This window comes from Marmota flaviventris, chromosome 6 (genome assembly GCF_047511675.1).
Source record: "Marmota flaviventris isolate mMarFla1 chromosome 6, mMarFla1.hap1, whole genome shotgun sequence".
Taxonomy (NCBI): Eukaryota; Metazoa; Chordata; class Mammalia; order Rodentia; family Sciuridae; genus Marmota; species Marmota flaviventris.
The window spans coordinates 183,148-208,362 of record NC_092503.1 but is presented as its reverse complement, the minus strand read 5'-3'; the positions used below and the strand labels follow the sequence as shown (position 1 = coordinate 208,362).

General features: G+C 46.2%; 1 protein-coding gene across 3 annotated transcripts in view; it reads left to right on the top strand.

Moving 5' to 3' along the window:
• Fam120b (family with sequence similarity 120 member B) overlaps positions 1-25,215 on the top strand; it is a 54,886-nt gene that overhangs the window by 6,438 nt on the left and 23,233 nt on the right. For 2 of the 3 annotated variants that reach the window (XM_027939445.2, XM_027939444.2), the window contains exons 2-6: positions 539-1,972; positions 3,900-4,080; positions 13,872-13,973; positions 16,858-17,030; positions 20,593-20,685. In XM_027939445.2, the coding sequence (XP_027795246.1) occupies positions 560-1,972; positions 3,900-4,080; positions 13,872-13,973; positions 16,858-17,030; positions 20,593-20,685 (1,962 nt within the window). In that variant the 5' untranslated portion in view covers positions 539-559. Of the gene's footprint in view, positions 1-538; positions 1,973-3,899; positions 4,081-13,871; positions 13,974-16,857; positions 17,031-20,592; positions 20,686-24,383; positions 24,441-25,215 lie in introns of all 3 variants that reach the window. The other variant, XM_027939446.2, reaches the window with a different exon arrangement.

The window sequence follows — 25,215 nt, the reverse complement described above, 5'->3', positions numbered from 1 at the left end:
TAGTGTCCCCTTGGGAATTCCTTGTGCTTTGCTCCCCACATGGTGGTTACCACTGCTCTGCTTTCTGCCACTACAGACTATCTTAGCTCTAAGGGAGCTAGAACTTTTACAAGTTGAGTCATGTGTATGTCCTTTTTTGTCAGCAAATGTATTTCGAAATTTTTTCATTTTGTGTATTGTAATATGTGTTGTAGGTTTTTAAAATACTATTTCAGTTTCTGGATGAGTAATAATTACTTTTTTGGAAAGTGTTGACTTCTCTTTGAATGTGGTTGAGAAATATCTTGAATAATAGTAAAAATTTAAAAGATTGCTACATGTGTTGTCCTTGTGATACTCCTGTCATTAATGTATGCTTAGATTAGATAAAGTGCTTTGTGTTTTAATTGAACACTCTTTAGGCTCCTAGCCAGCATGTCATGTTTGGTGACATGAGTCTTTTGGAATATTAAATATTGCCTTGTGTTTGCTTTGAAAAGTGCCAAATGTCTAGTGAAAATGCCATAGTTGCTAATTATGGATTTCTTTTTCTTTGCAGATCCTTTTCCAGAGTCCAGTTATGGGTGTGAGAGGTCTGCAGGGGTTTGTGGGAAGTACCTGCCCACATATATGTACAGTAGTCAATTTCAGAGAGCTGGCAGAACATCACCGAAGCAAGTACCCTGGATGTACTCCTACTGTTGTGGTGGATGCCATGTGTTGTCTCCGATACTGGTATACTCCAGAGTCTTGGGTCTGTGGTGGCCAATGGCGAGAATACTTTTCTGCTTTGCGAGATTTTGTTGACTCCTTTGCATCTGTTGGCATCAAGTTGGTATTCTTCTTTGATGGTATGGTGGAACAGGGTAAGAGAAATGAGTGGGTGAAACGAAGACTTAAGAACAACAGGGAGATCTCTAGGATTTTCCATTACATCAGGTCACACAGGGAGCAACCTGGCAGAAACATGTTCTTCATCCCCTCGGGGTTGGCTATATTTACACGGTTCGCTCTGAAGACTCTGGGTCAGGAAACTTTGTGTTCATTGAAGGAGGCAGACTATGAGGTGGCTTCCTATGGTCTCCAGTACAATTGTCTTGGGATTCTTGGGGAAGACACTGATTACTTAATTTATGACACGTGCCCCTACTTTTCAATTAGCGAGCTCTGCTTGGAGAGCCTCGAGACCATCATGCTCTGTCGAGAGAAGCTCTGCGAGAGTCTGGGCCTCTGTGTGGCAGACCTTCCCCTGCTAGCCTGCCTACTTGGCAATGACATAGTCCCAGAGGGCATGTTTGAAAGCTTTCGTTTCAAGTGCTTGTCTTCCTACACTTCTGTAAAAGAGAACTTTGATAAAAAAGGTAACGTTATCTTAGCTGTGTCAGATCATATATCCAAAGTTCTTCATTTGCATCAAGGAGAGAAAAAATTAGAAGAGATGTTGCCTTTGGGACCAAACAGGGCTCTTTTTTATAAAGGAGTGGCATCATATCTCTTGCCAGGACAGAGCTCACCATGGTTCTTCCAAAAACCCAAAGGTTTAATAATGTTGGACAAGCAAGTAATTTCCATGAGTTCAGACCCTGAATCCAAGCAAGGAGTTCCCATATGTACAGAGCCTGAATCCAAGCAAGAAGTTCCCATCAGTACAGATCCTGAATCCAAGCAAGAAGTTCCCATATGTACAGTTCCTGAATCCAAGCAAGAAGTTCCCATGTGTGTAGAGCCTGAACCCAAACAAGAAGTTCCCATGTGTGCAGAGCCTGAATCCAAACAAGAAGTTCCTATGAGTAAAGAGCCTGAATCCAAACAAGAAGTTCCCACATGTGCATACCCTGAAATCAAGCAACAGTTACCTGTAGAAACAGACTCTGACTTTAATCTAGAAGTACCCATGTATGCCCATCCTAAAATTAAAGAAGATAAACCCATGGATATGGATTCTGAAATAAAACAACAAGTAACCTTGGTTTCAGACCCTGAAATCCTAAAGGTAGGTGAATGTGCCCACTCCAGTCAAAGATGTTATGATTGGAAATATCTTTACCGATGGATTTGTTAATAAATATTTAGTGATTGGTGCAGTGGTTAAGGACTTGGGGAGGCACAGATTGGGAACCTTTGAGTTTAGATAGGAAGGCAGATTTTATGTATACTTGATATTGTCACATGAATATGACAGGCAAGAACTGTGGGAATTCTAAGGAGAGAGACTCTTGTGGGTTAAGATAAAGGAAGATGGGCTGGGAATGTGGCTCAAGCGGTAGCGCGCTTGCCTGGCATGCATGCAGCCCAGGTTCGATCCTCAGCACCACATACAAAGAAAGATGTTGTGTCCGCCGAAAACTAAAAAATAAATATTAAAAAATTCTCTCTCTCTCTCTCTTTAAAAAAAAAAAAAAAGATAAAGGGAGAAGTTCCCCAAAGAGGTGAAACCAGATCCAGATCTCCATGAGGCCAGCATTTGCTTTGAATAGACAAAACTTGGGGTTGTAAGAGCCCTAAAGCATGTGGTGTTTGGAATCTGTTACTACAATATGGGTGTGAAGGATGGAAGGACTGGGGAAGGTGGTGTACAGCCAGACTGTGAAGGTTATTAAATGCCACACTAGGAGTTTGCACTAAATCTGAACATGGTATAGAACCTTTGAAGAGTTTTGATGGAGGGCCACTAATAAGTATCGTTTGTATAAAGTTCTTTGCTTGGCACAATGCTTATCTTTTCTCATTTAGCCCTCAACAGCCCTGTGAGATAAGCATTACCTTTCTCCAGTCTCCAGTGATGGGGACTGAATCCAGGGCCTTGCACATGCTAGTCGTTTGCTCTACCCCTAACCTATATTCCCACCCCTAACCCCGGTTTCACAGGTATTTGTCCACTTGAAAGTACAGAGGCATCTCAACAAGTTCAGAAACAAACTGTGCTTACCCAAAACCTTTAGTTGCTCATAGCATCTGAGTTTTGCCATCTTCATTAGTTACACAGCTTTGGACTGGGAATTCTCTCACTTTTCATAGTCAGTCTTCATGACTTTTGACTCTTACCTAGGAAATGAGTTGTGAACTTGTGCAGTGTTCATTTCTGCCACCTCAGTTCCAGCTACTTCTTGTCAGGATGACTGTCATGACCTTTAAGGACATTTTCTGGAGCAGCTTTGCCCCTTCCAGTCTATTTGTCATGCTGTGTATAGAAATAAAGCCCTTTATTTGTACTTTGTAACTCTTAGGACAAACTCTAATGGCTTGAATGTGGCCGCAGTTCACTGGCACCTGGCCACCACCGACTTTCCCCTTTTCCTCCAGCTCTGTAGTATCACTGTCTCACACATGTCCTCCTCCTCCTGGAAAGCTCCCACTGCCCATCTCCTCCTTGACACTGTTCATGTTCTCTTCTCTCACAAGTTGGAGGTCACTTCTCAGAAGCGCTTATGTTATACTCATTCTTGAAGAGAGTTATAGTGGAAAAGGATGAGGATTTAAGAAAAGAAAATGACAACTTTTACTGGGAAGCATTTGTAAGTGCTTTCTGCATGGAAAAGGATGGGGCTAGAAACTGAGGAAGGTGGAGTTGGGCCTCCAAGTGGAAGTGTTGACAGGCATGAAGCCGTGACCCTGGTGAAAAGTAGCGAGCACCCGGCTCCTGGGAGGTGTCAAGTGGAAAAAGCAATGATCACTGAAGAGGTAATACTAGTAAGACTGGTGGATGGAGTGAGAAAGGTAAAGGAAAAGGAATATAAACAGAGTTTTAAACTTGGAAGTTCAAAGGAAAGAAAACAAATGCTACTTGATATCATGATTTTGAGTGGCACTCATTTCTTAGTGCCTTCTCAAAACCGGCATGAAATGAAAGTTATTGACTTTCTTTTGAAGGCCACTCACTGTTTTTAAGGAGAAATCCATTGTATCTGAATTTTGAACAGGTCGCCAGGATGCATCACATCCAGGCAGAAAGCTACCTGGTATACAGCATTGTCAGCAGTGGAGAGATCGAGTGCAGCAACACCTTGGAAGATGAGCTTGACCAGGCCTTGCCCAGCCAGGCCTTCGTTTACCGTCCTGTCCGACAGCGTGTTTATACTCTGCTCCTGGGCAGCTGCAGAGGTAAGAGCTGGATGGTCTTTCTCAGTTATAGTTCCGTCTGACAATTAAGTAGGTTTTGTTTCTCAGTAAAACATTGATTGAGAATAACATCTGTAAATAATTAAGGAACAGTGCCAGGAGATGTCTATTTTAATTAGCAAGCAGTGGATCAGCACTCATTAATGAAGAATGCGTTGTTTATTCCTTAAAAGGACTTGTGTTTTGTTTTTTTTAAATGAACACTCTTTCCTGCCTGAGGACTACAGTTACTTATTATTAGAAGACAGTGTCTACTTAGATGCTGCTCAAACTAATTTTTTTTTAAATAATCATACAATATCTAGTCATTTTTTTTCCTTTAGAATTTTGTAATTAAGTTTATATTTTCTTTTATCTCTTATTTCCATTGAATGCTTAGCCATTGATAGTAGAGGACCATGCATGTCCAGAATGGTAAAAAGGACTTGTATACCAGGTGTTAAGGTAATCAGGTCCCATAACTAACTATTAGGAGTAGTTTGAGGGAGTCAGGAGTGAAGAAGAGCTCCGCATATTAGAAACCAGGGGTGCATAATTGTTTAGTTCTTTGTGTGAAGCCTTGCTTCTCTTAGAAGGAGACCTTAGGCAGGTACTTTATGATTGGACAGGTACTCTGATTGGACAGAACTTTGGTTAAGAACATGGTTTGAAACTAGCAAATAAGAGGATGCTTGGGGCCCATTTGCTTGACTGAGCACCGTATTTCCAGACATATCAATATTTTTAAGATCAGTCTGTTATTCCAGAAGGTAGATGTTTGCATAATCTAAAGGTACTGATGCAATTTCCAGATGAAAAAGCTGTCTTCCTTTTGGTTTTGGTTTCTGTTTTGTTTTTTAGTACTAGGGAGTGAACCCAGGCTCTTGTGCAAGGCATATAGCCCTCTACCATTGAGCTACATCTCCCTGTCATTCTTTTGGGAGGAGACAGTAGGGTCTTGGAGTTCCTGGTTGAGTAGACTCCTAGTGCCACACAGCATGCACTGCCTTCTCCCGTGTGCTGTGCAGACACAAGGAAGGTGCTAAAGCACAGAAATAAATTTTCTAGGACCAAATGCCAAATGTTTGAACTTGAATTTTTTTTTTGGTGGGGGGTACCAGAGATTTAACCCGGGCACTCAACCACTGAGCCACATCACCAGCCCTATTTTGTATTTTATTTAGAGACAGGATCTTATTGAGTTGCTTACTGCCTCACTTTTGCTGAGGCTGACTTTGAACCCACAATCCTCCTGCCTCGGTCTCCTGAGCCATTGGGATTATAGGCGTGCGCCACCGATGTGGCTTTCTGCCCATATTCTTTCTTTCTTTCTTTTTTTTTTAGTTGTTGATGGATCTTTATTTTATTTATTGATATATGGTGCTAAGAATCGAACCCAGTGCCTCACACATGATAGGCAAGCGCTCTACCACCGAGCCACAACCCCAGCCCCCATATTCTTTCTTTTTTTTTTTTTAGAGAGAGAATTTTCTAATATTTATGTTTCGGTTTTCGGCAGACACAACATCTTTGTTTGTATGTGGTGCTGAGGTTCGAACCCGGGCCGCATGCATGCCAGGCAAGCGTGCTACCGCTTGAGCCACATCCCCATATTCTTTCTTAACTTTAATAATTCTATACTCTAGTGATTAAAAGGTGATATCTTCTCAAGAAAAAAAAATTTACATTATAGTATAATATTTACTAGGTATTGTGTTTAGACTATTTTGGTAAGTGATATTTACTACCTAGATTTTCTTTCTTAATTTAACTTACTTAGAACCCTACAGATAATGTTATTAGATAACCACATAAATAAGAAAAAATACTCAAATAGAACTTGTCTTCACATTTTATCTTTACTTCCTTTCTTTCCCCCTCAACTTTATGGATTTGCACATGAAGTTTAGTTTCTTAGAATACGAAAATAAAACTGGGCGCAGTGGCACATGCCTGTAATCCCAGTGGCTTGGGAGGATGAGTCAGGAGGATCACAGTTCAAAGGCAGCCGCAGCAAAAGTGAGGTGCTAAGCAACTCAGTGAGATCCTGTCTCTAAATAAAATCCAAAATAGGGCTGGGGATGTGGCTCAGTGGTCGAGTGCCCCGAGTTCAATCCCTGGTACCAAAAAAAAAAAAAAAAGAATATAAAAATAAAATGCTTTGGCTTTATCTATGGTGATTAACAGTGGAGTGTGCTCTGTTTTTTGCCTGACTTAAGTTATTGTTCCGTGTGTACCTAAAGGTGCTGTGTGTTCTAGTTACAGATTGAAATGTTCTGTGAATGTCAGTGATGTACTGATTTCCTGTCTGCTCATTCTCAGTTGCTGAGAGAAAAGGGCTGGTATTTCCAGCTATTACCATGGATTCATCTTTTTTCCTATAGTTCTGTCAGCTTTTGCATTAAGTATTTTAAAACTCAGTTGTGTGGTGCACATACATTGCACCAGTTCATTGTTTCTTAATGAATTGACCCTTGTAAAAAGTTGAAAATTAGATCTTATTTTATTTTTTAATCTGGAATACTCTTTTCCGCAGTTGGCTTTGTCGGGTCACTGTGTACACTCAACTTGTGTCACTGTGTGTATAGTGTCTTTTTTCTGTCCTTTTCCTTGTAAGGTGTTTCTTGTTATCTGAAGTGCACTTTTTGTACATAGCATGTCAAGTCTAACAATCTCTATGAGTGAAACGGTCAGTCTGTTTGCATTAGTGTGATCGCTGACGTTCTGGAGTTGCCTTCAACTTTGTTCTTTGTTCTGTACTTTCTCCTTTTTTGACTTTAGGATTCATTGGATAATCTTTAGTATTTTTTTTTTCATGCTCTCTTTTTTGGTTTTTTTAGTGGTTGCTTTAGGGTTTATCATGTGTATCTTTAACATTACACTTTAGTTTCACATAGTACCTTTCCACCTTCACCTTCTGCATAAAGACCTTTTATTCCTCTCAATATTTTTATTATTATTTCATGTCTTCTGTATGTTTTTAAGAACAAATTTGGAATAATTATAGATTCACAGGAAGTTGCAGAGATAGCACTGAGATTTTCGTGCACCATCTCCCGGCTTCCTCTAAAGGTGGTGTCCTTTTTTTTTTTTTTTAGTTGTAGATGGACACAATACCTTTATTTTGTTTATTTTAAATGGTGCCAGGATCGAACCCAGTGCCTTATGCATGCTTGGCAAGCGATCTACCACTGAGCACAACCCTGACCCAGGTGGCATATTTTTTGGACCCTAATATACATCAAAACCAGGAAGTTGACCCTGCTGCAGTCATACTGCCTGCACCACAAGCTTCTTTGTAACTGTGCAACATGCACATATGCAGTCCCATATAGCTGTCTCCCATGCTAGGATTCCTGTGAGCCCATCCATAAGCAAGGCACAGAGCACTGGCAGGCCCTTAGCATCCTTCCCCTGTGGCTGCTGAGCTGCTCTCCATCTCCTGTTTCTGCTCGAGAATACAGTGGTCTGTGGTATATAACCTCTGGAGATTGCAAACAGGGTTGGACCCCACAATACATGATTGTGACTGTTAGTTTAAGCCAAGCTAGCTTTTTCTGTGAAGGGCAGAAAAGCATCTTAGGCTCTGAGGACCACCATCTGTCTCTGCGGCCTAGATCTGCTGCTGCAGTGTGAGAGGCCTCCAGTGATGGGGATGTATGTGTGTGACTGCACACCAGCAAACCTCTCTCTGTGACACACCTTGGATTTTACATCATTCCCGAGTCATTAAGTGCCCTCCTTTTTTCCCAACCATTTTCTTTCTTTCTTATTTATTTATTGGTGCCATTGAACCCAAGGACACTTAATCTCTGAGTCACATCCCCAACCGTTTTTATTTTTTGAGACAGGGTCTTACTAAGTTGCTCAGCCTCAGCCTCCCAAGTTGCTGGGATTACAGGTGTGTGCCACCACACCCAACTCCAACCACTTTAAAATATGAAATGCGTTGTTAGCTTTCAGGCTGTGTGAAAATAAGCAGGCCAGGTTTGGCCATGAATGTAGCTTTCCAACCCCTGTTCCGAACAGCTGTGTTTTAAAGATATCAGAACAGCTGTGTTTTAAAGTCACAGAAAGTGTTTCTGTGCTGTTGCCAGTTCTTCATCCCTCTGCACAGCTGCAGGGTCCAGTCAGTGCTGCCTTCCTTCATCTGAAGAACTTGTCCTTGGGGATGTGGCTCAAGCGGTAGCGCGCTCGCCTGGCATGCGAGCGGCCCGGGTTCGATCCTCAGCACCACATACAAACAAAGATGTTGTGTCCACCGAAAACTAAAAGATAAATATTAAAATAAAAAATAAAAAAAAAAAAAAGAACTTGTCCAACATTGTTGATGGTGCAGCCTTAGATATCCTGAGCATTTTTCCTGAAAATTTATTATTTTCAAGGTTTGGTTTGCTGAATATGGAACTTCAGGCATGTTGTTTTTGCATTCAGCATGTTGAAAGGTCCTGGTGTGTTTCTCCTGTGACATCACAGGTCCTTCACATTGCTTTTTCTGTATGTTCTCTATCTTTTCTTGAGCTGCTCTGGTTTTCTGCAGTTTTATGAGGAAGAGCTTTTCATTGTTCGAGTTTCTGTTCCCCTGTGAGTTTCTTGAGCTCCTTGGATCTGTGGGCTTTTATTTCCTGTCTGTTTTTGAAAGAAATTGAGCCTCCTTTCATCAAGATTTGCTTGTGGCGTGGCTCCCTTCGCAGCTTCCTCAAGTCTGTCTTGACTTCTCATCTTCTGTTTACTCTCTCATCAGGCATCTTTGGTTGGCTTGCTGGAACGTTTAGGTGCTAGGATGGCTGTTGAGGTCTATTATTTTAGCAGTTAATTTTCTAGTCCTTGAAAGTTTATGCCTTGGAGCTGGTACCACCCTGCTCTTTAGGCAGGGCCTTCCTGGGCAGTCACCTGAGCTCCCAAGACCACTTGCCCTGACCTACATGAAATTCACTGCTTCTCCTCTCCTCCTGAAGTCCTCCACTCTCTTTAGCCTGGGGATGGGAATCACGCTGGCATCTTTGGCTTTGGGATCGAGCCCCCTTCCCTCCCTCTGGGCTCCAGCTATCTGCCAAACTCCACATGGCAGAGTCCTCACATTTATACCCAAGCTGTCTCTGGCAGTTCCTGAGGAACTGCCCAGGTTGACAGCACAGAATCTTTCTCTGGCTTAAACCATGCTAACCCTAGGCATAGGTCTGATCAATTCTGTTTATCCCTCAAGTCCTTAAAACTGACTCCTCCATGTCTCCCCTTATTGTCAGTCTAAAGTCCATTGCTCTTATAGCGAATGATGGCTCTCATGCTTAGGCTTTTCACAGTTGTGCTTTCATTCCTGTGCCTGGTTGTCTGTCCTTCTTGCTGGGCTGAAATGTTGGCATGATGGTTTTTTGCTGCCCCTGGTGGGTTTCTTGGTGTGCATCAGGTCTTGAGTTTAAGGGTTTTGAATGTTTAGTTAAAATATTAGATTTTCAAGGGTGTCTACAGTTAGCAATGCAGAGAAGGTAACTTGTGATTGGATTTAACACTCAGGTGGGAGACATGTTCTGCAGCCTTCTCGGGTTGGTAGCAGTCTCCAGGCCAGCCTGAATAAATGGAGGAACCACTCGTTCTCATGGTGCAGACCCAGCCTAGAGCCCAGCCCAGCCTCACGTGGCCTGAGTTGGCAATCTCAAGTCTCAGGCCATGGGCTGGCGTGCTGGTCCTACAAACTCCCCCCAAGGATACATTCTGGACCCTGATCTCGGGCATGTCAGCTCACCTGATGTCTCACAGGGAGCCTCAAGGGAGTGTGTGTTGGTATTGCCACATGTGTGCTTTGTGTAGTTGAGCATGTGGTGTTTGAATGTCCTAGATGGCATGTGGTCAACAGGGTGGGAGCCCTAAAGTCCCTGCCTTCAGACCCATTCTTGCCTTTTTAAGTCTCCTCTAATGGATATATCATAGCTTGAATCATTCAGTGAAAGCTTCCATTAAACGTAAGGGTGTAAAAGAGACTCCATGTAAGAGGTGGGGTCTGTCTGCTCTGTTCCTATAGCTATCCTTGGTTGACGGTGTTGGGGGAGCCCAGGCGTGCTGGCAGCCTTGGACCCATTGTCCCTTTTGCCTCATTTCCTTCCAACAGACATCCCAGGAACCAGGGAAACTTCAGGATGGTTGGTATATTGTCAGAGGACAGCCATTGGCCTTCTGAGTCCAGCCCATCCTAAATAGCCACTCAATAGGTAACTTTTCGGATGTGTGTAAAAACTAGCATATGAACTGAGGCCATACACAAACATATGAACTGAGGCCATACACATACATAGACTAAGGCAGCAATATAAAAATATCAGAACCAAAAGGAAAGATACAGCTTTTGAAAAGTTGGGAGATTATTACCAAATTGGAACATCCCCATAATGAAGGGCTGACATTGCTGCTCCTTCTCTTTCCCTCTGCCCAATGTAGCCCACCCCACTCCTTGATCTTGCCGGTGATGGCGGGAGCTGGTACTTAAGAGCTCGTGTGTGTGTGTGTGTGTGTGTGTGTGTGTGTGTAGTGTCTAGCAGAGTTTTTTAGGTGTGACAGTACCGATCTGGACTAGGGATTGAAAATGCTGCATCTGAAAGGTCAAACTGGATGTTGACAACACAAGCTTATTCTTCATGGATGCTGACAGGGCTAGCCCTGAGTGCTATATTTCCTCCTCTCGGCCAGGGGGAAGCAGAGCTGCACAGAGCCTGCCAGCAGAGTCAGATGTGACTTCTGCTAATACAGAGTCTGGCACACTGTCTGGCTTCCTGGCTCTGATTTAAATGTCCCTGCACCTGTACTCCAAGGGACAGTGCAACTTTAACACCTGTCTATTTATTACCAGTTCTTCTCCTACGCCCTTCCCTGGGGTTTACCAGTTTCAGATGAAATGTTATCTGGGCAATAAAAAATCAAGCCAGCAGTATAATTAGCTTCTGTCCTCTAGCCAGCTGGTTCTATGGGTGGCAGCCAGGAGTTTTCCTGTGCAGAGTCTGCGTAGTACATAGCTATCTGTATTCAGCAATTTCTCAAGGATACTCTTGGCAGTGCTGTCTCCAGTGAGGGAGGAAAGCCAGTTGTGGTTTAGCATGTTATCCACCCAGGAACTTCCAGTGCAGCAAAAATCACCTCAGTTGGACCACACAGAGTGGGTGTTTTTGTTGTTTTGTTTTTAACAGCTGTAAGAATACTTTTCAGGGTGTGTGTGTGTGTGTGTGTGTGTGAAATTCAGGATGAGTTGAAGTGTTCATTCAGTTCAGTTCATGAGCGTCTGGTCTGGCCTTCTGCTAAGAACAGAGTTTGCTATGGCAAGCTTAAAGTTGGGGTTGTATCCTGTGGTTAATAAGTGGGCATCAGCAGTACCTGGCCAAAGCTCTGCATTGGAGAGAAGATAGGAGGGAAGGCATTGCTGTGTGGACTCAAGGCCACAGGCCACACTGAGACGCAAGGAGAGAGGATGTAACCAAGTGGAGAACAAGGGAGGTGGCAAGGGACAGTTCCAGAGCAAAGGAACACTGTAGCCAGCAAAGGAGGAACAGTGAGTGGGAGGCCCTGAGGACCTGCAGCCAGGTAGGCGACCCAGAAGAGTTCTGGGGCAGAGGCAAGCAGCGGGCACTTGTATTCAGGAGTACAGCCACTGGGGGAGATCTTAATCAGGCAGCAGCCTGGTTAAATTTTCATTTTAAAAAAGCAAAAGACAAAAAAACCCCTCCATTTGCATTGGAGATTGGCTTGGCTGAGGCTAAGACTGCAGATGAGGGCCAAGGACAAGCCAGCACTCCTCAGTGCCAGTGTGGAGGACGGGGGTAGGGGGCAATCTCAGGGGCAGTTCTCTTCCCAGGCAGGGCACAGCCTAGATGTGATGGGCATGCCTGGGTACTGGAAGTGGGTAGGAAATGATGTGTGGAGAGACGGTCAGGCTCAGGCTTGTTGATGCTGGGCACCTGTGGAAAAAAGCCAGTGTAGGGCAGTCTCATGTCCTGGAGAGATGCACCTGGCTTGCCCAGGCCTTCTGCTCAGACCCTGCTCTGGCCTTTTGTTCCTCTTGTGTGATCTACCTGTTGTGCAGTTGTAAGGGCTCCATTCAGAATGCGTTTCTGCTGTTGGCCAGTGAGGGCCAGCTCGTGCTGGAGCTCGAGGAGGCAGGCTAGAGGCAGTCCCAGAGGTCTAGTTGTGCACCAGGGCAGGGCTGAACCCGTGACACTAGCTTTAGGGATGGGCAAGAAGAGAGCAGCTTTGCAAAGGAGGAGATGGCGTTGGGAGGAGCCTAGGAGGGATGGGGTGTTGATAGGCAGGGGCCAGTTGCAGGGAGAGTGGAATAAACACACAGTGTCTGCTGGGTAGCGACATCTCAGTAGAGCAGGGTGGGGCAAACCTGAACAAAGGATGTGAGGGCAGTGAGCAAGGCGTTGGCTTCCCAGGTCAGCAGGAAGCAGTGACCCCAGAGGGGTGTGGGGGACTCAGAGACCTGAACACAAAGGAGCTCCGGTGAGAGGCTCAGGAGACAGGAACAATGCCTGCAATGTGTCACAAGCGGTTTCTACAGACTCAGTCTGAGGTGCAGTTAGATTCAACCAAATCTGTCTTATTAACGCTCATTACACTTCAGATACACATCCTAATTCTGAGTCCTAAGTGAGGCTACACACAAGGGTCCCAGGCATTCACCTGTGCTGTGTTTTAAGTCCAGGTCATTGGAACTCGATCCATGCCAGAGGCGTCTGGTGCAAGGGGAACAACAGAGACAGCCGTCTCTCTCTCTATCGGGGTCTGATTAGTCCCACTGGCCCTAGAAGGCTGGGTTTTCAAGTCCTAGTTCAGTTGTGCTTGTAGCTGATAACTGGGTGGGCTCTGGGGTCTACCCCCTGGACGTAGACTCTTACAACACTAACTTAAGTCATACCTAAGTTCTGTAGTTAGTATCTGAATTTTGTAGTCTACATTACACCATGGACATAATACTTAAAGTCTTTATCTAACACACACACTAACTAATAGATTATTGACACTAGTCAATTACCCTATTGTATTTTCTGGTACTCATATCATACTGGGTGCAGAGAGCCCTCTAAGCCAGGGAGCCAGTGGCCCTGGGGGCAGGAGGAGGGAGGTGTGGAGCAGGGGCTTGTTCTGTTGCTATGGAGATCCTGCCGCTGTGCCTGAGGGTTTCCAGACCAGCAGGAGTGTTGAGTAGAAAGTGCCCTTCACATTGGCACGCTGAGTGAGACACAGAAGTGAGGTCAAGCTGAGTTTTCCTACAGTTCTTCATCTGTTGTATGTAAGCCCTTTTGTTCTGGATTATTGTACCAACCTTTTTCTTTTCTTTTTTTGGTATTGGGGCTGGAACCAGAGGAGCTCTACCACTGAGCTACATCCCAAACCCATTTTACTTTATTTTGAGACAGGTTCTCACTAAGTTTGCTGAAACTAGTCTCACATTTGTGATCCTCCTGCCTCAGCCTCCTGAGTTGCTGGGATTTCAGGTGTGCACCAATGTGCCTGGCTTACTGTACCAACTTTTTTCAGAGTCTATTAAAGACCGAAAGGACTTTTCTCTCCCAGCATTTTTCTCTCAGTATTTTCTGCCAGAGTATGAATAAAGGGGGAGGAACCTGGCAGGTCTGGTCCCCAGGTTCTGGCTTTCCTTGGAATGAGGGCTGTCCTCAGGCCAGGGAAGGAAAAAGCTGTCAGTGCCTTGACCAAGTCAGGTCCCCTCGGGGAGAGGACCTCTCATGGGGCAGACACGTGCCCACAGACCAAGTGGGCCTCCTGCCCTCTGACCTGCTGTCTTTCCTCAGATGACATCAGCGCCAGCCTGGCTGTGAAGGAGTGGTTTGTGTACCCTGGGAACCCACTGCGGCACCCGGACCTCGTCAGGCCTCTGCCGATGATCATTCCAGGTATAGACAGCCGTGGTCTGTTCGATGTAGGACGTAAGCCCAGTGATGAGTTCTGCGGTGCTGTGCAAACTCTGATTTTCCTTTCAACCTTTGGCCTTAAATGAGCGCATCTCTGGTAAGGTGTTCATGCATTAGAGGACAGGTTCTGGGCCTGTCTGCTGCATGCTTCTGCTTCTTCCTCTTCTTGCTCAAGGCCCAGAGCAGTGGCAAGGAAGAAACGTGAGGCTGTGATCAGAGGCCACTGCTGCCCCGTGCCCTACCTGCCTCTGGGTGCTGAAAGCACCTCTGAATTTACAAGGTAGGGTTCCTGATGTTCTGCTTGAATAAGCTCGTGTCTTCAGAAATATATTTTTTCTAGGGATAGTACTAGAAAGGGGAGATCAAGGAGACTTATTGGATCTGGAAAAGTAAGTTTTCTTTTCATGGCCAATGCCTTAGAGCTTTGTGAAAAGGAAGGAAAAACAAAGGTCATGAAAAAGCAGCTGAAGTGAATCCAAACATCAACCTTTCTCTGCACAATTCTCAACATATGAACACTGTTGGGGCACCCAGCAGTTGGGCTGTGTCCTGCGTATTATAGCTCTGGAGAAGGAAGGGTGGGTTTTAGAATTTATATTTAGTAGCCCATGTCATTATTTCAGAAACAAATATTTTTTCTAAAATTTTGATACTCTATTTTCATATGCTAATTCTTTGGCATTGCCACTTTACATTCCATGAGTGTATTACCAAATATGGATCCAAGCCCTGCCAGTAGTTTTTTTAATAAGTGAAATTATACCAGGAGAAGTGTCGAGAAAAGTTATTGTAAGGCATATTTCCTTTTTTGTTTAGCTGTTTTGCTGTGATAGACTCAACCCTAAAAAAGAAGTTATCACAAAAATAGATTAAAGCACATTGACATTTGATTTTACATTAAGAAGAATTTTTTATAGGGTAGCCAAAATGATTTTCCAAGAGTGCTTTGTTATACGTATAGCTTCCATCTTATGGTATCTTTCCAAAAGTTACATGGAAATGGCTTATTACAGTTTTCTCATGATTCAAATTAGAATGTTTGGCTGTTCATCATATCATGTGTTAATTTTGAAGTTTGCTGTATATAAACTCTGGAAATCAGGTAAGTATTGGAAACATTCCTTTTGGTGGTCCTGAAAGCATTCTGCCTGGCATCTGGAGCTGCAGATGGTGTGTGCAGTGCCATGGACCATGGCCTGCTGCCTCTTCTGTCCCCAAAGGCCTCGGCTCAGACACGTGTGTGTTCCTTAGCTAGAAAGCTAAAAATAGGACTGGGAACTTCTGTGGCTCTTTGTTTATAGTTATGTTGATAACAATCAGTAAAAAGGATAAGATTTTAACATTTTTAATGCTTTTTAATAGGCATGACGAATATTGTGGAGTGATTTTTGAACTGGAGGGGCAGGCAGAGTGTCTGTTCCCCATCACAGGTGTTCTTGGTGGTGTGATATTGGGTAGCAGTTGTGGGATCCTGCAGACTGACCTTTCCTTCCCCATCAGGAGAGCTTGCAGGGTGCTTTGCTGCCTCCTGTTCTGCTCGTGGCCATGCCAGGCAGACAGCAGTGCTGCCCTCAACTGAGCGCTGCCTGAGTTTCCTGTCCTTGAGGTGACCTTGGGGCTGGGGTTGTGGCTCAGTGGTAGAGCGCTCGCCTAGCACATGTGAGTGCCTCACTTCTGACAGTGGGAGAAGTACCCCTGAGAACACTGGACGGTTCAAGGGACAAAAGAGAGTGAAGACTTCCTTCTGAGACCCTGGGTTCTGGTGCCTTTTGGTTAGCCGCTCTTGTTTCTTGTTTCTTGGTAAACACATATTTCCTAGTCTGGACATTCAAGAACTTATCTACAACCACCTATCCATAGCCTAATTAGGCATTTTTCAAATTTTATTTTCATTTTTGGGGGGATATAAATTTTTAAATTAAATTTGTATATATTTTTTAAGAGTATTTATTTTTTTAGGTATAGATGGACACAACACAATGCCTTTATTTTTATGTGTTGCTGAGGATCGAACCTGGGTCCCACCCGTGCTAGGCGAGTGCTCTACCGCTGAGCCACAATCCCAGCCCAACACATGGGAACTCTTACCCCAGCCGTCCCTGTGGTTTTGGCATATGTTGTGTAGCAGTGGCCTGACAGGATGTCAGAGCTGCTGAGCATCATGGAGAGGTTTTACCCTCCACCAGTCTCATGGCGGCACCTTCTCGTTTGCTCAGGGTGGAGCTGCCCATGTCTGCTGTGTCTTCCCCACATTCACTGCTGCTTTTCCTGACTTAAGTAGATGAAGGGTTTTTCTTTTGATTTTTAAAGAAATTTATGTGTAAAGTACAGAAATGAAACACTAAAAATTAGTTTTTTAGGAATTTTTCTGAAGTTTAGGGCAGTGCTTTCTAGAGCGTGAGGTCGAGATGCCCATATCCTGGCTTGTAGAATCCCTGGCACGCCTCCCCTGAGCAGAACGTCCCCACAGATCCCAGGAAAACACATCCAGTGGTCCTGCAGCCCGTTCTCTTGCACCCCTCACAGCACACCCAGAGGTGTGCCACCACAGGGTGGCGCCCCTTGTCACACTCTGGAATTGCCCAGTGGAGTCTGTTTTCAGAAGCATTTCCGACAGTGGGAGCTAGAGTCCCAGCTTCCCACAGAAGAAGGTTTTCAGTGAAGTATGTGTACTGACCCTTCAGGTTTTGTTCTCTTTTAAAACTGGGAAGCTGTGTTCATATTTATGTTCCAGTTTCTTTTAAGGTTTGAGGCCTCAAGTATATAATGAAGGAAGAGATGTTTGCACTTGCTGTGTTTCCAGAGGAAGCTTGTTAGTAGTTTGGTGCTGCAAATAAAAAGAGTAAGAAGGGTTTTTTTTTTTTAGGGGGAACACCCAGCCTGAAATCACTGTGGCTGAACCAAGAGCCAGCAGTGCAGGCCCGGCGTTTGGATGCACTCCTAGCCTGTTTCAACCTCTCCTCTTCAAGAGACGAGCTGCTGGCTGTCGAAAGCCCATTGAGAGCTCTGTGCTGCCTCTTGATCTACCTCTTTGTCCAGGTAACACTAAGTTTTGTTGCTGTGTCTGAAGCTGATCTTCACTCTGGCCCATTTTTCCTGGGGTGCTGTGGCTGTCCCTGGGGTATCTTTTCCCAGTGTCTCTTCCATGGAACACTGTTAGTCTTTCGAGTTGCTCACAGAAGAAGAAGGCTCTGTGAGGGCTGGGGTTGTGCTCAGTGATAAGAGTTCTTGCCTAGTCTGTATGAGGCACTGGGTTCAATTCTCAGCTCCACATATAAATAAATGAATAAAATAAAGGTCTATCAACATCTTAAAAAAAAAAAAAAAAGGCTTTCTGCTCAGATGTGACCAAGGGCTGTCTCTGCTCTAAACTCAGGAGTTATGGTACATGTTAGTCAGAAGCTTTGGAAAGGTGAGGTGCTTTGGTTTCACTGTCTCAGGCTGTCACCCCTGCCCTTGGTCCTCCTGTGATTAGTGGGTGGCTTCTGCTTCTATGTCCCTTCTGCTCCTGGGTCCCATAGAGTGGTGGGTGAAAGTGGCTGGCTTCTCCCTTGGTCGCTCTGCCTTTGGGCAGTCCCTGCAGCTTCCTCAGGTCATGTCCATTCCTTTATCCAAAAATGTTTACTGAGTATATAACTTCCTTTTCCAATCTGCAAACGAGATAATAGCAATAGCTGCCTTCTGGGGTTATTGGAAGCCATATTCTAGAGTACGTGAAACGTTTTGCAGTACTGCCCTGTACGATGTCCACTGATGTCCTCGGTATTCTTGTCACTAATGTTCTCCTGCCTTAAGGAACTCATGTGGCCCTGGCTATGGACTGCGCTGTAAGAATTGCAGTGCCAGATCCTTCATGTTAGTGTCACTCAGCAAGTTGGTCTATTTGTTTTTCAGTAGTCTTACACTTAGTTTATGTAAGAAAATCATAAAAGCCAATTAAAAGGCTTTTCTTTGTTTTTTTTTCCCCCATATTTGTGATCGTGGTGGACACTTGTTAAAGGTGTCTCCTTCCCACACTTGTCTTCAGAAACATCATTCCTGCTTGTGGTGTGTGTCTCTTCTACAGCCGTCAGGACAGTCACTAGCCCTGTGAACGTCAGGCCCCATCTCCCTGTTGCCCTGCCTCTGGGGTGGGTCTGCTCTGGCATGTATTGTTCAGCTTCTAGTCGTGTAGAGTGAAATGTCATTCAGTTATTGGTTATCTTTGAAAAACTTCCCTATTGTGGAATTGTACCTGTACACCGACTTTCTTTTTTAAGTATTCTCTGCCCATTCTGTAGCTACCATTTTGTAAAAACAGAATGTGTTTAGACAGATCTTCTGTTACTGATTTTATAGCATATAGTAGTAGAAACTTTAGTTTTTGTTACTGGATTGAGTAGAATACTTCTTTGTACAAGATAGAAAAGCATAAATTTATATAGATGTCAGGAATTTTGTAATATTTAAGTGTTAAAATTTCTTTGGTATGCATGTTAACTGTCCATCAGTATATCATTGGTTACTTTTTTTCATCCATTTTTCATTTATCTTCATATGTCTATGGTTGAATTTGAGATGTAGTGAAAACTGGGAAGCAGTGGATAGCCAGAAAGTGGACTTTTCTCACCCATAACAATGAGTGCTTTGCTGGCAGTACTGTGTGCAGTGGAGTGGCATGCATCAGCACTCTTGGGATGGGCACGTTGAGCGCCTTTTCCCTCAGTGGAGATGGCTTTGTGATCCATCTCTGGTCATGCGACAGCTCTCCTGTGCTCCCCTTCATTGTGCAGGCAGGAAGAGCCCAGCATCCCAGAGTTAGCGTCATGTCCACTTCATTGAGACTTGGAACAAGGCAGCAGGGAGACGAGGATTCCACCCTGTCCTGACCATGACCTCTCTTGGCGCAAGTGGATATGTCAGTTTGGTTGCAGAGGAACTTTCCACAGGGTGTCCTTGAGGGTGGAAAGGTGCTGTGCTTCCAGATATAGGGATGATGATTCTCAGAATAGGAAGCCACAAAGGTATATTTGTGAAAATATTAGTTTTGTGTAGTTACACTTCAGTTTGGTGTTTTGCTATGCAGTGTGGGATGAAACTGCATGCTGTGCAGTGTATGGAAGCTGTAGAGGAACTCAGTCTTCTTGTTTGGGCAAACCTTCAAGTTAACAGCAATGACAGAAGACCAGGACTCATGAGGAGGTGGCAGATGAGCGGTTTGCAGTGGAGCAGCTACTATATAAGGTGCGCTGTCTAATGAAAACCACTGCTGACAACAGGAGGTCGGACTTCCCAGCGCAGACTGTGAGGAGTCTCCATGCGTTACAGAGCAGTGCCCTTCTCAGAGGCGGGTGGTGAAGAAGAGCCTGTCGGAGCAACAGTGGCGAGAGGGTGGATTGCAGCCAGCCTCAGTCTGAGCAGAGATATGGGAGTTCCTGCTTGGTCTTGCTTCTAAGATTGACATCCTTTTTCCTGATCATGAATACTGTACATAGGCAGCTGTTTTCCTGAAATAATTTACATTACTGTCCCTAGTGTGAAGGTGACAGCACTTTGGAGTAAACATGGAACATGCCCAGATCTTGGTGAGAGCCTATCTGCCTGGGTAGGGTGGCACATACTCGAAGCTCCATGTGGTGTCTTTCCAGTGGTGTCTCGTGGCTGGGGTCAGCAGGATTCCCTAATAGATGGTCTCTCAAAGTTACAGTGGGCCCCTTTGCTGGGAGTGGACGTGCCAGCCTTTATTACTCAGAAGGGCTCGGGGACCCCGGACTCCTAAGTTCACTGTTGTGCTTCTTCCCCCTAGCCTGCACTTGCCACATTGTGCTGCTGTCCATCTGGGAAAAGCCCTTGCGTTCTTGTGTAGTAGTGGAGTCGGGGGTAACTGGGTAGTGCAGTGGCCACGAGGACAGTGGCAGTCTCAGGTGTGTGCGAGGTAGGAGAGAGGCAGAGGCACAGTCTGTCTCTGCTCTTCCGGCTTCTTCGTTACCACGGCTCACTTGAGACTCAGCTTTCCCACTCTGTCTCTTTCCCTTGTTTCTCTGTCTCTTCTCTGTATTTCTGTTAGCCCTTTTGAATCCACAAAAAATGAGAGGGTTCATGCTGTGGGACTCTGGCAAGAACACAGCTCCATTCAGGTTGTTGGAGGTGGATGTGCCCCTCCTGCCACCCCAGCTCTGCCTAGCTGTGGGTGCTGTCTGGAGAGCCTGTGTGGTCTGCTCTGTGGTGTGTGCCCAAAGTGCTCGCCATATTGCTCTAAGACTTGACTTGGTTGGCACCTCCTGTTCACTCCCAGACAATCTGAGCCTTTCTTCCTGGCTTGAGAGGAGCCAGACCTTACTGGAAATCCAGGTTCCCCTGTCCAGCTTAACCTGAGTCATGTGCACAGCTGAGGACACCAGAGGGCTTTGAGCCGGGGGTTGTGTAGGGGAAGCGGAGCAGCTGCGCTTTCCCACAGGCAGGCCTTATTGCTGCCCCAGCTTAAGAAGCATTGTGTGCCCACCTGTGTTCCTACTTGTGTTTCTGTGTATATGTGGCAGGCCCATGTTCAGTGACTCAGGTCAACTACAGAAGCTTTGGATCTTTCTTGTGACCTAATGCAGACCTTTTCTGTTGCTTTCAGGTGGACACACTCTGCCTGGAGGATCTGCATGCCTTTGTTGCCCAGGCCTTGTGCCTCCAGGGAAGATCGACCGCACAGCTTGTGGACCTGCAGGTACAGACCCCACCAGCCAGGTGCCCCGGTCTTGAGATGGCCACTCTGTGACCAGAGGCTGTGCGCTTCCATCCCTTTCCACTGCAGTGGTATTCCATTGACAGGATTAGAAGTCGTATATGCCGAGGGCTCTTCTCGGGCAGTAGCTTGTCTTCATGCTGCGTGGCTCTGAGATGGGCCCCAGGCCAGATGCTGATGGTGCTGCTGAGTTCCAGGTCCGAGGAAGCCATGGGTTCTCGGCCCTGGCCCGATGGTCTCGTGGTTTTGGAGAAGAGCTTACTGGGCTCTTGGTTAGCATTACTGTGGGGAAGTAGCACCTGTTCTTTACCTCCATGTGCATGCTGCATGTGTGTGCATATGTGTGGACTGAACACGTGCACACTTTTCCTTGTCACTACTCACTGCATTAAACCATGCAGTGCAGCAGCTATTTTTATAACATTGATACTGTGTCAGACGTTATATATGATCCAGAAATGATTGAAAGCACACAGGGGTAGGGACAGGGGTGCAGAACATACAAAAAGATACATAGTCTCATGCGTGGACTTGACCATCCACAGGCTTGGTTTCTGGGGAGCACTGGGCCAGTCCCCTGCAGGTGCTGAAGGACGATTATTCACCCATTTGTTTACACATGTAGAAATCCCCAAGATAGGAAATCAAGAAATACAAGTCCTGAGCTGCAGTAATCACATCAGGAGAACCAGGAGAAAGAAAGAGAAAGGAGTATTTCCATTTAGCAGAGAACAGAACATGGCTTTTTCCATGCTGTGTGAAGGACAGTCCTGCGAATTCTGGGACACTGCTGTTGGGCCTGAGGAGGAACATGAGCTTCCCTTGGAAGGTCAGACCACATCTTCTGGTCTGCAGGTTGCAGTGTAACTGGCCTCATGGGCTTCTAGCTTATAATTCTGGGGATATGCCTGTGTTTCACCCTTTAGTAGGGTCACATGGTTGATAACAGCCTGTGTGAAAACAAGCATGTGCACACGCCGATGTTTTAGAGTTTGAGTAATTGTCTTTACTCAAATTAAGTAAGTTACTTAAGCACAGAGTTATCAGAACAGACACCAAGGATGCCCTTCTTCAGATGCCTGGAGGACGGGAGCTTGGGTCTTGGCCCCTGAGGAGAGCTCTGCCAGGGCCAAGGAGTGGCTGGCTCAGGTCCCCTGGCTGGGCAGTGTCTTAGTGTGCCCTGACATAAATGCTGTGGACACTGGTGTGTAATGCTCACGTCCCGGGTCCTGCCTTTGTGAAGTGGGAAGAGCCATGAGTGCTGCTTCACTTTGTAACTTCTAACTCAAGTGGGCTACCTGCTGTCTCATAATTTAAAAGGGGGTGATAGCCACCTTGTCCACCCCACAGTGCTTTGTAGCAATCTGATGTTTGGTCAGAATAAATTCCTCTATAAAACAGGTCTATGGTGGTTTAGATATAGCCTCACTGGGGCCAGCCCTGGCGTCCACACTCTGGGATGCCTCTTGAGCCTGTGCCTGGCCTGGGGTTCAGTGGCCATCTAAAATTCCCTGTGGCCCCTGGAGGACCTGCAGAACTCCTCCAGCTTTCTCTGCCCTCCTGTCGTCTCTATGGGTCTCTGTACAAGAATGCCCCCACCCCCTGCAGCTTTGTCCCCCATTTCTTGTCAAGTGGAAGACTCCCCCAGCTGAAAACTTCTGGATCTTTTTTTCACACTGAGAGCTCAGTGAGCTGGGGTCTCCAAGAGGCTAGCCACCTTTGCATGGCCATTCCTTAAGAAGTTCTTAGTCATATTTTGATTGGGGAATTAGAAGAAAAAAACATTAGTTGATGTTCAGAGAAATCCTTTCACAAAGTCCAAGCTGTGCCCTGGTGAAAAGTGGCTTGTGGGCATGGGCTGCTTCTGCCAGGTGGCCCCAGGGCGAGCGCTGGAGCCCAGGCAGTCCCCCACTGCTCGTGGGTGTGGAGCAGAGTTCCTTCAGCCCTGGGTACTCTGAAGGGCAGAGAGGAGCATGGAGAAGCAGGGAGCTAGCTGTGTGCTGACCTGTCCAGGCTGGCGCATCACCAGCGATGGTTCTGCAGGCCTTCACCTAGGGCCCTGTGTGCTCAGCAGTCACCTGACACCAACTTTGCTGCGACAGTTTGTAGCCCTCTGAGCCAGGCATTCTCACATCTTGCACCAAACTCTTGAACCTTTGTTGTTGGGATCTCTGTTGGGTGAGTTGAAACTGCCATCTGTTAGCTTCAGGTTTCTAACAGTCTTTGTATCTCCCATGATTCACACATATTTGAAACGTTCACACTCTGATAATTTGGGCTGTAAAGATTCTAGGAATGATTTGGAAGATCTCTTAAAATATGTCATCTCCACTATTCTCTCCAAAGTGACAGGGCTGCGCTCAGCCCGTGGGGCCTCTCATCAAGGCCCTGGGGCTCAGTCCCTCGAGCAGCTGTTCTCTGTGTGCATCCTACCCTCATCTCTTCTGCTGGTTCTGCCTCCTGGCTGGAAAACCCTAGTGTCTCCACCTTAGGATGCTGTTCTCCAGCGTTGCTTCCACTCCTGGGCCTCTCTGGTCATCAGGCCAGCTCTGCGACATGGGTATATATTCCCTCTCTCCTTCATTTCTCCTTCAGTTCCTTCTAGTGAAAATCCTGCTCCCCCTTGCACAGAACCACCAAGGCACAAGTTAAAAGCCCCTCGATGCCACTCAAGTAGGCACCCAGTCTCTGCACCTCTGGGGTTTCCTCTGCTGAGCCTGTGCTGTCTTTCTACTTCTCTGTTAAGTGCAGCTCTTGCTCTGAGGGTGCGTGCTGCCCCCCTCCACACACACACCTCCCACAAGGTGGGTCTGGAGCATGTCCTGGGCTGGTTGCTCTGTGGGATCCAAGGTCAAGACAGTGAACCACGTGCCCTCTGGTGGTTTTCAGAGTGCCCTCCTCTGCCAGACTGTGACCTCTTGGAAGGAAGGGGCCCATGTTTGGCTCCTGGTTATTTTCAGTACCCAGTACACTGCCAACAAACATTATCCTCTGCAGTTGAAAGGTACACCAGCAGTTCCTGAGATGGGCGGTGTCCATCTGGACCAGTCATGTGGCTGTTTAATTGCATGTAGTGGGGGCTGGGGATGTGGCTCAAGCGGTAGCGCGCTCGGCTGGCATGCGTGCGGCCCGGGTTCGATCCTCAGCACCACATACAAACAAAGATGTTGTGTCCGCCGAAAACTAAAAAAATATAAATAAATAAATATTTAAAAATTCTCTCTAAAAAAAAAAAAAATAATTGCATGTAGTGCTGCATGAAGCTGCCTTTGCAAATGTTCCCTGACCTTCCCTGTGGGGTTCCCAGCAGTACCCTTGGAAGAGCTGATTGCGGGGTGTGGCACTGGCCCTGGGATCCCAGAAAGTCAGAAGAGAGTGCCTTTCCTCCCTCTGGAGACACCCACTCCATTGCATGGAAGTGCTGCAGGTCTGTTAATTTGGTGAAGCCAGGAGCCCCTTGGCACATGTGGGTGTGGATAACTGGAATGATTTGGGGATTGCTTGGTGGGCTCCTAGGTTGGAAAGCCAGTTAGGGCTCTGGTGTTGATGGTGTCAAGGGAGGGAGAAGAACATGTGCCCTGTGGCAGTGCACCCCTGCTGCCAGGATCCGTGTTGGCTGAGCACCACATTCTGCCTATGTCCTGTGGTTCCTATCTGGAGGCTGCCTCTTCTAATTTCAGCACCTTCATGTGAGAGAAGCCGTGAGCACTTCAAGGCCATCCGGATTTTGAGACCAGGTATCATAAAGCAAAGCCATGGGAGGTGTGGGTCTGCACAGCTGCACCTGTGAGTTGAGGATGTGGGTGTGGGTGATACCTGGGGCTTTCCGAGATAGTGGGTGGGAGAGTTGGGATCTATTTACTGCCTGGTCTCACATCCTTGCCTTGCCACGTGGGCATCTGTGGTGGCCTGGGTGATGCATCCTTGGCCTTTTAAAACTAGAGGTGGATCTTGGACCTTACCTTTATATTTTGTCCCTGTTTTCAAATAATGTCTGAAAAAAGAGATTGTGAACAGTGTTTTCAGTGATACAGACACTGGGCCATGACCCTGTGAGTCCCCTGTGGGACAGAGGGCTCCTGGGGAGGATTTATCTCAGAGAGTTGTTTGCTGAGCAGTGGAGCTGGCTCTCCCAGCTGAGCTGTGAAAAGGAGATGACTTTCCAAGCCTAGCAGGGTCGTGGAGGAGGGTCCACTTCGACTTCAGGTGGCCCAGTGGGAGAACTAATGTGGGAGAGGGGCCATTTAGATTTCAGGGGGCCCACTAGGAGAACGAAGCCATGCCACCCAGTCAGAGGGCTGCTTCCAGTGAGGGGCAGTGTGGAATGCAACCTTTCAGTGATAGGTCCAGAGTCCAGGCTTGAGATACAATCAGGTCTTTCTCCACTGGTTAGGAGGGGCACTGTGTTGCAACCATTGAGTCAGGTTCTGCTGCCCAAAGACTGGTAGGATGCAGAGTGCCCCCAAAGCAACTCTGTGATGTGGGATGGGGGACTGCCACACTGTCTCACTT